General features: G+C 41.4%; 1 protein-coding gene across 1 annotated transcript; it reads right to left on the bottom strand.

Moving 5' to 3' along the window:
• Window positions 1-7,572: 7,572 nt before the first annotated feature.
• On the bottom strand, window positions 7,573-15,755 carry ASB12 (ankyrin repeat and SOCS box containing 12). Its single transcript, XM_066356695.1, has 3 exons — window positions 15,614-15,755; window positions 8,274-9,120; window positions 7,573-7,840 (listed from the first exon to the last, which is right to left on the bottom strand). Exons 2-3 carry the CDS (start codon window positions 9,067-9,069, stop codon window positions 7,707-7,709), a joined length of 930 nt encoding a protein of 309 aa, XP_066212792.1. The 5' UTR covers window positions 9,070-9,120; window positions 15,614-15,755; the 3' UTR covers window positions 7,573-7,706.
• Between the last annotated feature and the right edge of the window lie 856 nt (window positions 15,756-16,611).

Below are 16,611 nucleotides of genomic sequence, written 5' to 3'. Positions count from 1 at the left end.
ACAAAAATTGTAACATTGAAGTGAATGTCTGAGGGAAGTGAGGGAGTAAACCATGGGAGTATCTGGAGAAAAAAAACATTCCAAACAAAGACCTTGAGGTAAGAACATACTAGAGTGTTAGAGGGTCAACAAAGTAGCCAGTGCAGCTGGAGAAGAATGAGTATGAGAAAGGAAAGTAGTATGAGAGAAGGTCAGAAAGGACATGGGAGGAAGATGCCATATGGCTTTTTGAGTAATTTTAAAGACTTTAGACTTTGTAGGATTTTGAGCTGAGGACTGGCGTCCTCTTAGTGAAATGTGTAGGAGTTTGTAACAGCAAAGGAGGAAGAAGTGAGACCAAGAAGGAAGCTCCTATAGTTATACAGGTAAGAGATGATGGTGGCACAGACCAAGGTACAGGCAGTGGAGGTAGTGATAAATGGTTAAATTCTAAATGTATTTGCAAGATAGAGTTGATTAGTTGGCGATGGCACCAAGAGCCAACAAAAGCCCTAAGAGGGAAGGATTGGCAAAGTGAGACCAGAGCCATGAAAGCGACTCTTCAAGAAGCCATGGAAGATACAGGGTTTTATGAAAGATGGCATTAACAAGAGTATATGTGAAAGATGTTGCCCAGAAGTCCAACAAGATAAAAAAAGATGCCATTGAATATAAATCTTGGAAGTCACTGGTGATGTGGGCAAGGCCAGAAGGGGTAGAATTGAAGGTTTACACCACCAGACTGCAGTAGGGTGTTAAGAGAATAATCTGTGAGGAAAGAGAGAATACATGCAGCCTCCTTGTTCCAAAAGTTTGACTGTAAAGAGACGGTAGCTAAAAGGGGTCTTGGGGTTTGGGTGTGTTTTTGTAAAATGAAAGGATGTGAATTTGCTTATGTACTGGGGCAGGGAATCAATACAGGAGGCAAGATAACTGATGGCTGGGAGGCCCTGGATAGGTATGAGGGATGCAATCCAGAGCCCCAAGAGATGAGTTAGCCTTGGCTGGGAGGATGGACCAAGACTAGAGGAAAGGATGGTACATACAATAGTTTGTTGTTATGGGAAGTTAAAGATGTCATATCTGAAGATCTCTACCTGCTCTGGGAGTTTGGAAGCAAAGTCCCCAAAGTGAGAGGAAGTGTAGTAGTGAGGGAGGTTCAAGGAAGCTTGCTAATATTGGACACAATTTGAAATCGCTGATATTGCATAGAATGGGCAAGTCGATAAAGGCCTCGCTGGAATGTCCCCCAGGCATGTACAACAATCCCATTCTATTACAGGAGATGCTGATTCAATTCCTAACTGTGTGAATTTGAGCAAGTTATTTAACCTCTGTGCCTCAGTTTCTTCATCTAAAAAGTGTGCATAAGTAAAAGAAAGCCATTGAATTAAATGAGTTAGTTTGTGCTCAGTGATTACTGAGCACAATGCCTGGCACATAGTAAATGTTCAATGGGTATTAACTCTTATATTTCTATGGTGATTTGTTATTTCATTTTCTTCTATGGTGTTCACAAGCCTAGGTCTAAGAGAGGATGATAGCTTGATCCAAAGTTATTGTGTCAGTGGGTGAAAGACTGAAGTGATTGAAGAACACAAGGTCAAAGATGGACAGGGAAGGAAGTAAATACGGGTGAGTATGGGGGAGGGGTGGCAAATGGAAAGAAAGCACAGAATTATGTGATGCCTGAAACACAGAGTCTGATACAGAGTAGGCCACAATAAATATGTTGAGTAAAAAAAAAGTGGAAGATTTAGCTGGGTCAAACTACAGGGTTTTAGGGATGTCGTTTCTGGAAAAGTAAGCAGTTCTGGCTAGGAAGGGGGACCTGTATTTTCAGATGAGGTCAAGAGAAATGGTAGTAAAATTGAGGGCAGATGGTGTTGTGAGAGTCAGAGACTTGAGGAATTGCAGGTGAAGGTACTGCAGGGGTCACTGGACTGGCCCTTGCCATTAGCCCACCCTCTGTTTTTCTACTTGAGACAGTCTGTGTTAGGAAGAGACTGGAAAAGTAGTAGCCAGCAAGTAGACTAGTGTCTGGAAGCTAATGTCTTTTGTGACTGTAGGCGGACAGAGGTCAGAAAGTAACAGAATGAACTAGATGCATCTTGGTTAAGTAGATGGTTTGACAGGCTTCTCTGGGGCTAGAGAAACAATGAAGCCCTGTAGAGTTTGGAAATAACCAGAAATAGTAAGGACAGGGAGAGCTATCCACATGCCCAGCTCCTCACGCTAGACTTGCCCCAGCCCCTTAAGCCTATCACCACTGCTTGGGGCTGCCACCTTTCCCTAACTTGCCTTATCACTCATTAGTGCCAGCTCTATCATGGGAACCACGGTTAGAGCTTCTGACAGCTAATGAGATGCCACCCTTCTCAGTGAAACACAACCCTGCACACATACTGCCCAAGCCTGTGAAAAGAAGTCAGGACTTGCCCCTCACCCTTCCCCGGTGCTCCTACTTATACATGAGGCAGAACATGGCATCCTGGGAAAAGCTCAGGTCTGAGATACAAAGATCCCCATGTGTTCTAGTCCCGGCTCTACCATTGCTTTCTGGTGTGATTTTGGATGAGTTCCTTTCCTTCTCTGGACCTTAGTTTCCACAGCTGTACAAATGCTGTTTGGCTTATCTTACAAAGTTGTTCTAGAAGTAAATGAAATGATGGGTGCACGAATAACTTGTAAACAGTCAAATTCTCTGTGCTTGCAAGAAAGTAATTAAATTAACATTGTCGGAATAAACCTATGCATATATTTCCAATTAACTTATGACAGAGGGGCCAAAACACACTATGGGGAGAGGACACTCTCCTCAATAAATGGTGCTGGCAAAACTAGACAGCCATATTCAAAAGAATGAAACTGGACCACATACACAAAAATTAACTAAAAATGGATTAAAAGCTTGACTGTGACCTGAAACAGTAAAACTTCTAGAAGAAAGCATAGGTAATAAGCTTCTTTGCATTGGTCTTGGTAATGATTTATTTTTTTTGTATTTGATACCAAAAACAAAAGTGACCAAAGCAAAAATAAACAAATGAAACATCAAACTAAAAAGCCTGGACACACAGAAAAGGAAGCTATCAACAGAATTAAAGGCTACCTACAAAATGGGAGAAAATACTTGTCAACTATATCTCTGATAAAGGGGTTAAATTCAAAATATATAAAGAATGCATCCAACTCAATAACAAAAAAATTCTGATTTAAAAATGAGCAGAGGATATGAATAGACAAAGAAAACATACAGATGGCCAACAGGCATATGAAAAGGTACTCAACATCACTAATCAAAAGAGAAATGTAAGTCAAAACCACAAAGAGGTATCACCTCATATCTGTTAAAATCGCTATTATCGAAAAAACAAAAAATAACAGTGCTGGTGAGGATGTGGAGAAAAGGAAACTCTTGTTCATTGTTGGTGGGAATGTAAATTTCTGTGGTTACTATGGAAAACAGTATGAAGTTTTCTAAAAAAAATTGTGATACTACAATTCCATTCCTGGGTAATTAGGCTGAAAAAAAAAAAGAAAACACTAACTCAAAAAGATATATGCATCCTCATGTTTATTGGAACATTATTTATAATAACCAAGACATGGAAGCAACCAAAGTGTCCATCCATAGATGAAATGATAAAAAATGTGGTGTGTGTATATATATATATATATATATATATATATATATATATATATATACACATACATACATACAAGGGAACATTATTCAGCTATAAAAATGAAATCTTGCTATAAAAAATGAAAACAACATGGATTGACTTTGAGGGCATTATGCTAAGCAAAATAAGTCTGACAAAGACAAATAACATAATCTCATTTATATATGAAATCTAAAATTTTATAAAATGCCCTTATAGGTACATAAAACAAATTGGTGGTTGCCAGAGGCAGGGTGAGGGGTGGGTGAAATGGGTAAAAGTACAAACTTCCAGTTATAAAATAAGTCACAGGGATGTAATTTATAGCATGGTGACTACAGTTAATACTGTACTACATATTAGAAAGTTGCTGAGTATAAATGTTAAAAGTCCTCATCACACAGAAAAAAAAATGTAACTATGTATGGAATGTATCTAGACAGATGTTAACTAGACTTATTGTGATCACTTAACAACATATACAAATAATCAATCATGTTTTATAGCTGATACTAATATAAAATTATATGCCAATTATATCTTATTTAAAAATGTAATGCTGCCAGATTTGCCCTGAGAAATCAGAGAACATGTTCTCCATACATTCAGTAAGTGATTCCTATGACTGCGCATACCCCATTGCAAGAATTGAAACCTTCAAATCCAAAAGACCAGAGTATTTTGGGCCTTCTCCAGTCTAGTACCTAGAGTGTTTGTCTGTTTGTTTGTTTGTTTGTTTGTTTGTTTGCTTTTCTCCTTGAGAGAGGCAGAGAGAGACAGAGACAGGAACATCAAGCTGCTCCGCATGTGCTCTGACCTGGAAACCAAACTGGCAATCCCTGCATTCCAGGATGACACCAACCGTGCTATCTGGCCAGGGCTTAATTTTTTATAGATTTTTTTTAGAAAGACAGAGGGAGGGAGGGAAAGAGAGAGGAAGGGGAAGGAAAACATTTGTTGGTACACTCAGTCATGCATTCTTTGGTTGCTTCTTGTGTGTGTCTCGACTAGGGATCAAACCCGCAACCTTGTTGTTTTGGGACGACACTTTTAAATGAATGAGATAACTGGCCAAGGCCCTAGCCTGGTTTTTGTTCAAATACATGAAACTCAAACCAAATTTAATTGGTTATCCAAACTTTCCTGCTTTTTCCCCACTTTCATGTCTTTGCTCACTGAGTTCTCTCCACTAAATACGTTTTTCTTCCTCTGCCTTGATTAAAACCCTTTCCACCATTCAATACCAGATCAAATACCACCTCTTCCATCATGCATTTCCTTGAGAGAGCAACTGAAGGGAATTTCTCTGGTTCTGAAGTCCAATAGACCATTTTCCACTTTGTATCTATTCTTTGGAGGCCACCATTCTGAATAAAGGAAAATTATTTTCCCCTCATAGAAGACAATGTAAACTGATCAGTGGCATGTGAAGAGCAGATCAAGCTCCAGACCTGTGTCAGTGCCAAAAAGGAAAGGAGAAAAGAAGGGAAGAAAGGAGAGAGGAAAGGAGGAAAGAAGAGAGGGAGGAAAGGAGGAAGAAAGGAAGGGGAGGTCAGGAGGAGACAGGGAGAGATGGATAGGAGAGAGGGAGGTAGCCTAGCTCACCTGAAAGAGTTAATATTTGGCTTTCTTAGAAGCTGGTGGCTGTAGTGCGGTGTATGGAGAGCAACTAGGTTATCATTTGGGACCAATGCCAACAAGAGAGTAAGGGCCAAGGAAAAGATTTCACTCCAGAGACAGTAATGTCACCTCTGCCTCCTCCTCACAACTCCAAGAGAAGGCTGTCTTAGAAGACTCATCATCAGAATTTGAGATGATCCTTTCCAACCCCTGACCTGTTTTTGGATGGAAAAGATTGGACCTGGTAAATGTAAGGGGTTTAACGCACCAGGTCTTGAGGTTGACTCTGCCCACTAGCAGCACAGGCAACTGGAAATATAATAGCCAATAACATGGGCACTTAACTTAGGGTCTTGTTCTGCTTATCTGGGAAATGGAGCTAAGAGTTTCAGCCCTTCCTCTCTGTCTAGAATTTAGTATGCTCCTACCTCCCCCTCAAGCAGAAGTCCTTTGAAATTGCCAGAGTATCCACATGCCTTCATGGGTCAACCACAGGATCTGTGTCTCAGATGCCACAGGGCAGTTTACCCTGGCCAGGCTCCATTCAAAGGCTGCCTTTTCTGGGGAGCCTATAGTAGACGAGGTTGCTAAGGTTGACTCCTCATCCACAGGAGCCTTGACTAAAAGGATGGGGGGTGTAAAAGCAGGATAACTCACCTGTAAGAAGAGAGATGGGGCTGTGTGCCTCGAAACCCTCTGTCTATGCTTACAGCCCAGTTCTTCAGTTCTCTTGCTTCTTGGAGACAATTTGCAGTGCTCTTCAAAATGCGTAAGAATGACAATCTGGAAGCTGAGTGGGGCAGGATCACAGAAATAGATTTCTAGCTATCTTGCCTTCATTGCTAAAGTCTCTCAAACACTAGGAGCTAGGGAGAGTGGGGAAGGTAAGAGGTAGGAGAGGCAAGTCAATGCAAGACCCCATTCCCTTCCCCAGTGATAGATCATGATATAGGCAGACTGTCAAGGCAGATCCCAGAAAGAGCTCTGAATGTCTATAATGCTTCCCAAGTAGAGAATATCTGCATTATGCTCCTTCATTCCTTCATCTTATGTCTCTTTTACTGTGCATTCACATTCCCACACAGGTGTCATGCAGGAAAACATAAGAAGATATTGTGGAAGGATAAAGAATTAGCAAAACAAAGGTGCTTGGATTGGAATTTGTGCAGTTACATATGCTGGTCTTGTTTTCCTCTATCCCTTGCTTTTCTCCACATTGTAGGAGACTGACTGATCACTGCAGGCTTTGATTTCCAGGATCCCTCATTCATCATCTTCCAGGCAGGTTCAACCAATGAGTGGAAATGGTGGGAGGGTAGGAAAAATGGAAACGTCAGGTAATTTAGCCTGTACCCTTTGTCCTTCTGATGGTGTTTGCTGTGTGTATTCTATGGCTCCTGCTGTCATTATAATTCCAATTCTGCCATGTGATCCCAGCTCCTAATCCAGTTTCCACCATCTCCAACTGTTTCCCTGTTGTTCACCTTACCTTAATCTGCCTTATATGGCAAGCGGCTGATCCTTATAAACTGTTTCCTAGGCTTTCATATTAGTTGACTTTCAGCTTCTTCCAATGCCAGAGACATTGGAGGCAAACTGAAGAACAAGAATGAGTGAAAGTAGAGTGTATTTCTTCCTTTCCTGTGGTTTGGGCAGCATCTATTTTCTATGGTTCTAGCTCCTGTGGAAAGACCTGTGATTCCACTTGCCATCAGGTGACCCTTGTCCTTTGTGGACATACTTTCTCCGTCACGTCTGCAGCCTAGGCATGGTCTTGGACTTCTAGTGTCACTAATGTCTTGGTTACCTTCTTGTCCTGCCCAAATTCTCTGCCTATCACCTATAAAACTAATATTTTTGTGCATTAAATTCTATCATAAATATTTAGTAATTTGTTTTCCCAGTTAGATCTTGATTATGAACTGGACTTGTGGAAATGCAGCCTATGACTCAAGGTGAGTGAATGGGAAGCTCTTTGGTCACTTGACTCAAAATAATAGGAGATTGGGTGACAGTCCCTGAAAAGGTGCCTTGCAGCAGCAAGAGAAATGGAGGGAGGTACAGGGTTGAGCAAGCTCAAGCTATTCTTTCACCTACTTGAATTCTTTCTTCAGGACTTTGCTTTTAGAACAACACCGCTCCAAATTATCTTGAGGATTTTGGTAGAAAGGTGGCCAGAACACCTATACCTCTCAAATGCTAGACCATTAACCATTGCCATCCTTCCTCATGGGCAACCAGACCACTATCCTACCCATGAAGAACCCCACACACACACCAGACACAACAGCCACCAGGATTTATTTTGTCAATGATTTTATTGTGGAAGACAATACAAAAAAGCTGCTCAAAGCAGTGGTAAGAGGTATAGTGCCTTCCAGCTACCTGCGTCTCCAGGAGGTATTGGGGGTGTCCTGGGTTTCTGGGTAGACTGCAATATTACAATTGATGTTTAAGGTAGTTAATCAACACAGAGGGAATATCCAGCTGGTCAATAGCTTGTGACTTGTTGGCCTGGCGCAAAGTTCTGCGGATAACTAAACGGGTCAGCGATAGTAGTTTTCGTGGAGTGGCTACAGCAAAGAGAAACAAGTCATGGGAAGGCAGTTTTCAAGATAATTCTCCCACCCAAAACATCAATCACCCTGCCTTTGCTGCTGCAACCCTAAATGCCCTCTTCCTTCTAAGAAATGCCCCTCACCTTCCTTTCAATGTATGGTACCAATAGGAACACACTGAGGCTTAGAGAGGCCATGCTCAAGACTATAAAAATGTCATTGACAGAGCCAGAACAAGATATTGGGCTACTGCTATCCCCTCCTCCTTCATCTTAGTGATCTTGTCCCTAATAAGGAATATGTAACCTCTTCTCTACTGAAGCTCCAGTAGAGAGAGAAAGATGGTGTTTCTTGCCATTCATTCCAGAAGGATTGACTTAGGGAATGATTTTGGGCCCTGGGACCTCCACAACAAAAACCCTATAGGGTTGGTCTGCTTGACACTCACCTCGAGCCTGTAGCAGTAATACAGTGCCTTTATCATCTTTCTTGTCCAGGTTATGGGGGACCGATGGAAGGTAGATGTTAGCACCAAAGTCAATTAACAGTTGGATGTACTCTGGATCACAATTATGGTAGAGACAGATTTCCAGGATGGTGCGGGGCTGTGGGACTCGAGCTAATAGGTACTGGTTAGTGCAGTTGTAGTCCGGGTCTGCCCCATAAAGCAAAAGTAAGCGGAAACAGTCAAGGTGTCTATAGACTGCAGCCAAAAGGAGGGGGCCAGAAAATGAAGTTATGTTTGATGCCCAAACTGGTGGTTTAACCTTAGCATTTGGATCTGCTCCGTGACCTAAGAGTTCTTGCAGGATGGTAACAGCACCTTCACGTGCAGCTGTGAGTACAGGAGAGCAATTGTTGTAGATGCTTCCACTAGGGCAGGCTCCAGCTTCCAAAAGCTCATGCACGCAATCCAGATGGCCACGGCTGACGGCAGTAAAAAGTGGTGTCTGTGCCTTGACGTCCAAGCTATCAACATCAGCGCCATGCGCCAAGAGGACCTGCAAACAACTAAGGTGGCCACAAGAAGCAGCCAAGTGTAACGGGGTCCCAGAAACACCCCAGCCACTCCAACTGTTGATGAAACGTTTGTAACACTCCTGGCGCAAAAGCTGGTCCAAGGAGTGAGAGTCATTTCTCTGCACCGCGTCACGGAGAGCCTGCTTCTCCCCAGTGCCGGTGTCCTCCTCCCCCTTGTCAGGCTGCAGGAGGGAGAAAAGCTTGCTAATGTCCATGAAGTTCATGCTGGCTTGTTAAAACATAACTATTCTCATTACGAGGAGAATATGCCAGATCTGTGGGTGACAAAAACAGGATAAACTGAGGACCCTAATCAAAAACCTGGATGCCAGCCCTTGCCCCCTATCCTTCACCATCAGGCTTTTCACTCATGGGTCCCCTGCTTCACTCCTATTTTACCTTATTTCCATGCCCCAGAGATAGATGCCAAAACAAATCAGGCCTTTTCATAGCTTGGTGCCTTTGCTTATGCTGTTCTTCATGTCCTTCAATCTTTTACTTCTGGGAAACCCTTCTAAATCTTCTACTCTCCCTGCTCAGATTCCAAAGGCTCAGAAGTAAACTTTAGCCTGACCAGGGAGTGACACAGAGGGTAGACCATTGGACTGGGACATGGAGGACCCAGGTTTGAAATGCTGAGGTCACCGGCTTGAGCGCAGGCTCATCAGGTTTGAGCAAGGCTCACCAGCTTGAGCCCAAGGTCGCTGGCTTGAGCAAGGGGCCACTTACTCTGCTGTAGCCCCCTGGTCAAGGCACAGTGGAGAAAGCAATCAGTGAACAACTAAGGAGCCACAACAAAGACTCGACGCTTCTCATCTCTCTCCCTTCGTCTGTCTGTCTCTATTTGTCCCTCTCTCTGTCTCTGTCACTCAAAAAAAAGAAGTAGTCTTTAGTTATTTACCTTTATGCCACATTTCCATTTATATGTGCCTCATTGCTGTGTAAACCGCTGTGTTAATCTTGTATTCCTAGACTCCAAGTCGAATCTCTATCAAAACTGAGAATTTGGTAGATTCATCTTCAGATGAATCAGTTCAGAATGTGTGAACTAATGAAGTGGCCCTGGTCTGGCTGTTACTAGGCCAACAGAATAGTGCTTTGTGACATCAAGTTCTCATCCCTGAATATTCCGACATCAACTCCACCTCTTAGCTTTTTAGAAAAACTTCGACTTCTTCACAGCCCCTCATGTGTGACATCCCCCCAGATTTATGCCCCATGCTTCAGGTAGCAAAGTTGCTCAGGAAATGGATGGAGAGTGACATTTACTGAATAAATAAAGAGGTGTTGTTACAGAGAACACAGTTAAAGAAAATGAAGTAAAAAAGATGGCAGGAAATAGTTAAGTTTTCCAGGGAAAGCTCACTTCTCTGGTGACAATTGTATTCTGCCCCAGAACCACTTCAATCCAGGAGTACCTTTGATTGCCAGCACCTCCTTGAAACCCATGGTTTCTACAACCCTCTGGGTCAAGCCTTCTCCCATCTTCTCTGCTCCACCCAGCCTAGAGCTTTGCCTCAACCTTAAACTCACTTATCTCCAGTTTCCCCAGACCCTGTGAAATCACGTATGACATAATCACTGACTCAACCTGACTCTTTGACCTTAACAGTCCCATTTCTAGTGCTCAAAACTCAAAGTTACCTACCTCATTTTGTAATGTCATTAGGGTAAGCTGGTAGGTAGGTTTCTCAGAGTTCAAGTCTCCCTACTTTCCCATGAACCGCAGCTGTGGACTCAGGGCCACACGCCTCCTTTTATTTACTGTCTACCTCTGCCATTCTTCGTTAACTTGGAACCTCAAATACAAACCTCAAAAAAAAAAATTGTGAGGTGGGTCAGTGGCATCTCCCTCAAGTTTAGATTCCTCCTTACTCACAAGCATCAACTTTATGTGCAGTCTTATTATTTATTTATTTTAGGGTACAATTATAAGGAGATAATTTTAGAAATAAGGTAGACCTAAATTGGTGACTTAGCACCCCCAATCCTGTGGTGGGATTCAGCCAGTTCACACTGGTTCGGCAGAACTGATACAGGTATTGATCGACTTACAACCTATGCAACTTACGACCATTCGACTTTATGACCACAATCGCTAGCCATGACTGCTCCGCGTCTGGTAGCGCAAGCGTTGCCCAGCTGGACATGCGACAGTGCTGGCCAATAAAATGTTTCGTATATGTTTATATATTTTGATATGTTTTGTAATTGGGAAAATGTTCCTATGGTATTTTTTACACCTGTATTTTGGATTTCTGTATGCACCTGTATTTTGTAATTTTGTATGTTTTGCAAATATTAAACCAGTTGTACTGGTAATGCAGTGTTTTACTTAAACCTGACGAATGTAAAAATAAGAAACAAAATGGTGTAGAGATGATGCAAATGGCATAAAATGAACAAAGAAAATTATGATATATAACAATAATGAAAGAAAATTATGATAAAATATGACTTAAAGGTTTTTATAACATCATTTCACAGTACTGTACATATAGCCTACTCAACTTACGATCAAATCTTGTTATGACTGGTCTGTCGGAACCAATTGTGGTCGTAAGTCAAGCACTAGCTGTACTTAATTTTTTCTTGAGTTCGGTGAACCAGTTGTTAAAATGGCACTTGTAATCAGAGTTCTCTCTATGGTGGGCACTGGGCAGCTGCCTAATGTGGAAATCACAAATTGACATTTCTTTCTCTTTTTTAATGTTAATCTGCACAACAGCATATTCTAAGGGCCCTTAGTAATAGTCATTCCATCCATAGGTGAAAAAAATTGCAAGTGAGGATGCCAATCAAGAAGCAATATAGACATATCTTAAATAACAGTTTTACTGTATTATTGAATATTTTTTCAGTAATATTTTAAAACTCTTAGAACATAATCTAGTTTTTGTACCTCTTTGATTGATCTTATCTAAGTATTAAATGCATGAAATAATAAACTACATTTTGGTATATCTTTTTTCATACTTAAAACGGTCATTAGGACAGAGAACCAGTTGTTAAATTATTTGAATTCCACCACTGGCCCAGTCCCTAGCTGAGTAACATTGGGCAGGACTCTTTCCTTCTTTGGGACTCAGTTTCTTAACTACAGGACAAAAATGGTAGTCCCAGACTCATAAGCCCATTTAGAAGAAGAAAGCTACCATATATTAGATCTTTGAAGGTGAGCTTCCTCTCTTTGCATCTTCAACCTCCTCACTGGCTCCTCCCACTGAACCATCTTAAGAAACAAGGCAAAACACTAGATATATTTCCTTTCATCTCTTTCTTCATGAAACCTATCCATAGAGTTGTGTTCTATCTACTTTCCCACCTCCTATTATTCCCTTCTCTACTATCTTCAGTCTGACAACACCTACCCTCAATCACATACTAAGACAGTTCTTTAAAAAAGTCATCCTTGTGGTTAAATTTAGTGGCTACTTCTGAGATCTTTCTTCCTCAGTCTTTTCTGGGACATCTGTCCCCACTGACTATACAGTCTTCCCTTGGCTTCCTGGTGAGCACACTTTCTGATTTTTCTTCCCTGTTTTTCCCCCAAATAGTTATATTTTTTCTACTTCTTTCCTTGATTATCTTCTCTCCTTCCCCATAACTGTAACTCTCACATTTATTCTGATTATTTTAAACCTATCACTCCAAGCCTTCAACTCTCTTTAGCAAAATGTATATATTCACTGAGTTTCTTCAGGTACTTCTAAGTTAGAAGTGTCACACCACCACTAGCACCATCATTATCACAAAACTTAAATCATGTCTTAGTTCTTACCCATCCACTTAGTCAACCAAACCAAAAACCCAAGACTCAGTCCTTTTATCTCTTCATCCCAGTAACAACCAATTTGTCATCAAGCCTGGTGGATCTTACTTCATAGAAATCTGTATAAGCCACCACCATCAGGCCTATCCCCATTGCCAGTGCTTTAATAGCCCCCTATCATCTTTTGCCTCAATTTATTTTATTTTATTTTAATTTATTGGGTGTACATAGATTCTAGTAATGCCTCTATTTTTATAGTAGTCTCCCAGCTAGTTTCCCATTTCCCATTTTCTCCACATTGTGACTAAAATGATTATTTAAAAACAAATCTTATTTGTGCCAATCTCCTGTTTCAAATCCCTAATGGCTTCTCTTTCTTTCAGTATACAGCTCAGATGCCTTAGCCTGACTGAGAGGTCCCTCATGAGCAAATCTTAGCCAACATCTCCAGCTTTGCTTTGTAGTAAGCCTCTACTTATACCTCAAGATTCAGCGATAAGAGAACAGAAATAATAGCTCTCCATGCTTTCTTGTGTGACATGAATTTTCTTCTAATCAATTAGTTCCTTCAGAATCTATGCCTTTATAACACTATAGCAGTTATCACACTGTACTGTGACTCCTACATGGGTCTGCTTTGCTCCCACTGTAGATTGAAAGGCCGTATAAGGTAGTGATAAAACATGGTCTGGCATTCTGCTTAAATTCCAGATCCATCACTTAGATCACTTACTAGCTGTATGACTTAGGACAGATCACTTGATTTCTCTGTGCATATTTCTTCATCTGTATAGGGAAGATTATACCTGCTTCAGAAGATTATTGTTAAGATTAAATAACTTAATACATATTAAGTGTTTAGAATAACACCTGATTATAGTACTCAGTAACTATTTTTACTGTGATCATGATCACTTAGGTATTCTATGACTATTTGTGAAGTCTTATAACCTCAGAACTGAAATGCACCTACTAAATCATTTCATTTACTTTCCTCAATTTAGAGATTGAAAAAACTAAGGCTCAAAGGAAAGCAGGGACTTTTCCCCAAGGTAATATGGCTAATGTTGTTGATTGGTTCATTTGAAGGAACCCAGAACATACCTATAATCCTGTGATTTTCAAACCTATTTCACCATAAGAAGAGGTAATACCATATTATCCCTATTTTGTAGATGGAGAAAACTGAAGCCTGAGAGGGTAAGGGATTTTCTAGTTGCCTTACAACAAAGCAATAACAGAGCCAGAAATAAAATCCAAGTTTTCCTATTTCCCATTCTGTTTTTCTATTGCAGCCTGAAAATGAAAACATAACCTTGTCTCAAGCAGGTTTTTTGTTGTTATTGTTGTTGTGGGTTTTTTTTATGAGCTAGACAAGAAGGAAGAGAGATGAGAAGTAACAACTTATAGTTGTGGTACTTTAGTTGTTCATTGACTGCTTTCCCATACATACCTTGACCAGGGGGCTCCAGCCAAGCCAGTGACCCCTTGCTCAAGCAGGTGACTTTCGGCTTCAAGCTAGCAACCTTTAGGCTCAAGCCAGCGACCATGGGGTCATATCTATGATCCCACGCTCATGACGGAGACCCTGTATTCAAGCTGGTGACCCCACACTCAAGCTGGTGAGCTCACACTAAAGCGGATAACCTTGCACTCAAACCAGTGACCTTGGGGTTTCAAACCTGGGTCCTCAGTGTCCCAGGTTGACACTCTATTCACTGTGCTACCACTTGGTTAGGATCAAGCAAATTCTAAGTGCAGCTCCCAGATTCTTCAGCTTTGAGGGCCATGATGAATTCCAGGGATTTCATTCATGAAAGGCTTATTTACAAATCATTTCTTCTGACAGCCAGCAAGAATTCCCTTCTTAATATATTTTGGGAGTAGTTGTGTCCAGGAAGTTGAAGAAGTCAGGAGGTGTGAATGAAAATGCTAAGGCTTTTGCCAAGTTCATACCATGAGCCCATAGCAGGGTCCATCTAATGAGCCTCCAGAGGGAAATCAGGCAATGGCCTCCAGCTGGCTTGGGCACTTTAGTAGATTGTGCCTTATTAGATAGGATAAGAAAATCTAACTGCTCTACTTGTCTAACTTAGCCTTGTGATTTATTAATCAATAGTTATTATGTGACCATTCTGTACAAGGGTCATTTTCTTGATCCACAAAGTGCAGGTGTGTTAAACCTTAGTGTATGTATGTTTAATACATAAAATAAAAGACACAGGATTTAAAAAAAACCAAATTATATTGAAATAAAGCTTTCAAATATATTTCAAAACTGCATGATATAGTAAAAAATGTTACTTATTAACAAATTTCTATGTTGATGATAAGCATAAATGACAGTTCCAGAAATCTGCCATGACTGTAATATGATGTAAAACATCTGTCATTCCTTCTGCTGACCAAGTTACATTAACTAGTAATACTACTGCCATTTGCTGCTTACATTTACTCTTGAATGAAATGACAAATTTCTAGTTAGAGATTAGGGGGATAAAAGGTAACTGTCTGTCCATCTATATTTTTGGCTTCTTTGAATTCTATCTAAGGTCCTCTTGAGTGTCTATGAATCCAGGTTGTTTGTAAGGGAACTGCTTGTTATTGTGAGGCCTAGAAGAGTCTCCCAAACATTAGTAAACTGTTTTCAAGACTCATCTTCCTCCCTACATCCTGAAGAGCTTTATCTGCCCTTCTTCCCTGAGACTACCCTGCTTCATCTCTGCATACAGACTCACAAATAACACACAAAGGCTTAAGACAAATCTCAATACTCCCTGAATTATATAATGGCAGTTTATATCAAGAAGTAGGTCCATTTGGTCCCCAAAGCCTAGGAAGACACATTCCCTTGGGACAGACACAGCAAGAAGTCATCACTGTATCCTTCTTTCCCTCAGCAAGCAAGTTTTCCTATAGACCTCTCAGTGCTCCCAGAAACCAGGCCCAGTGGGAACAACCTATGGGCCTGCAGGTCCACTACTCCATGTACTCACCAGGTTTCTGTCTGAGGCTGTGCTGCTTAGGGTTGCCAACATCCAACCTCTCTGTGAAGCACTGTGCCCTGGTGGTCCCTCCTTGGGGAGTCTCTATTGCCCCAAGGCACAAGAGACTCTCAGTTTTGACTGTTAACACTGCCTGAAGGCTAGATGTCAGCCCCTGGGCTGACTAGGTCCAAGGGGCTAATTTTAGGTTACCCTTCACCCCTCCTCCCAGAGCCGTGTTATCTTACTAGTGCCGTTCTGGGAGTGATTCAAGCTTGGGGGTGGGGGGCGCTTGTGGGTAGTCCTGGAAGTACTGACTGACAAGTTGACAGGTGTCTGGTGAGTTCAGAGCTCAGACTCCTAGTGTGTCCCTGTATACCCCTCTCCACCATTAAAATGGGCTACAGGGCTAGATGCCTTAGCTTTCTTTCTCTAGGTCAAATCTTCCTCCAGGCAGGCCCCTCCCCCCTCCATCCAACTTAGCCTCTTGGATTTTCTTTTCCTTTGTTGAAGGTCCATCAACACATTGCTCTCCCCTCCCCCACCCACCCTCACTCCCAAAAGTGCAGAGGACAGTAGCAAGCAGAGACATCCATACTGGAATGTGTACCGGTAAGGTTTTCTGAAGTTTAATAATGCCCTGATCATTTATAAAGCCTTCCTCAGTCCATTAACCCACCAGACTCAACCTGAAGAAAATGCCCACAGCCTCTCCACTCTTCTCAAAACTAAGGCATGAAAACAGATTAGTGAGTCCAGCACAGGGAACTTTGTAAAAACCTGAGCTCCCAATAATATTATTTTATCTCCCTGGTTGCCTTTAAATGAAGTAAGTGGTAGGGAGAGAAAGCTTTAGAAATAGTAAAATTATCTATATTAGATGTCACCCCAAAAGAAACTGCAAGCTAGCTTCCACTTTCCTCTGGGACAAGATGCCAGCCTAGCATTTAGTACACGAACTACATCACAAAAACCTGATCATGCTGAGAAACTTAATGGAAAACGTGTCA

Source organism: Saccopteryx leptura, chromosome X, assembly GCF_036850995.1.
Source record: "Saccopteryx leptura isolate mSacLep1 chromosome X, mSacLep1_pri_phased_curated, whole genome shotgun sequence".
Lineage (NCBI taxonomy): Eukaryota > Metazoa > Chordata > Mammalia > Chiroptera > Emballonuridae > Saccopteryx > Saccopteryx leptura.
The sequence above is the reverse complement of the archived record's forward strand: the minus strand, read 5'-3'. Positions and strand labels throughout refer to the sequence as shown.

Coding starts and splice junctions, on each gene's coding strand:
- ASB12 (XM_066356695.1), bottom strand. CDS start 9,069: ATGAACTTCATGGACATTAGCAAGCTTTTCTCCCTCCTGCAGCCTGAC. Junction 7,841..8,273: donor ATTACTGCTACAGGCTCGAG/GTGAGTGTCAAG, acceptor TCTTTGCTGTAG/CCACTCCACGAAAACTACTA.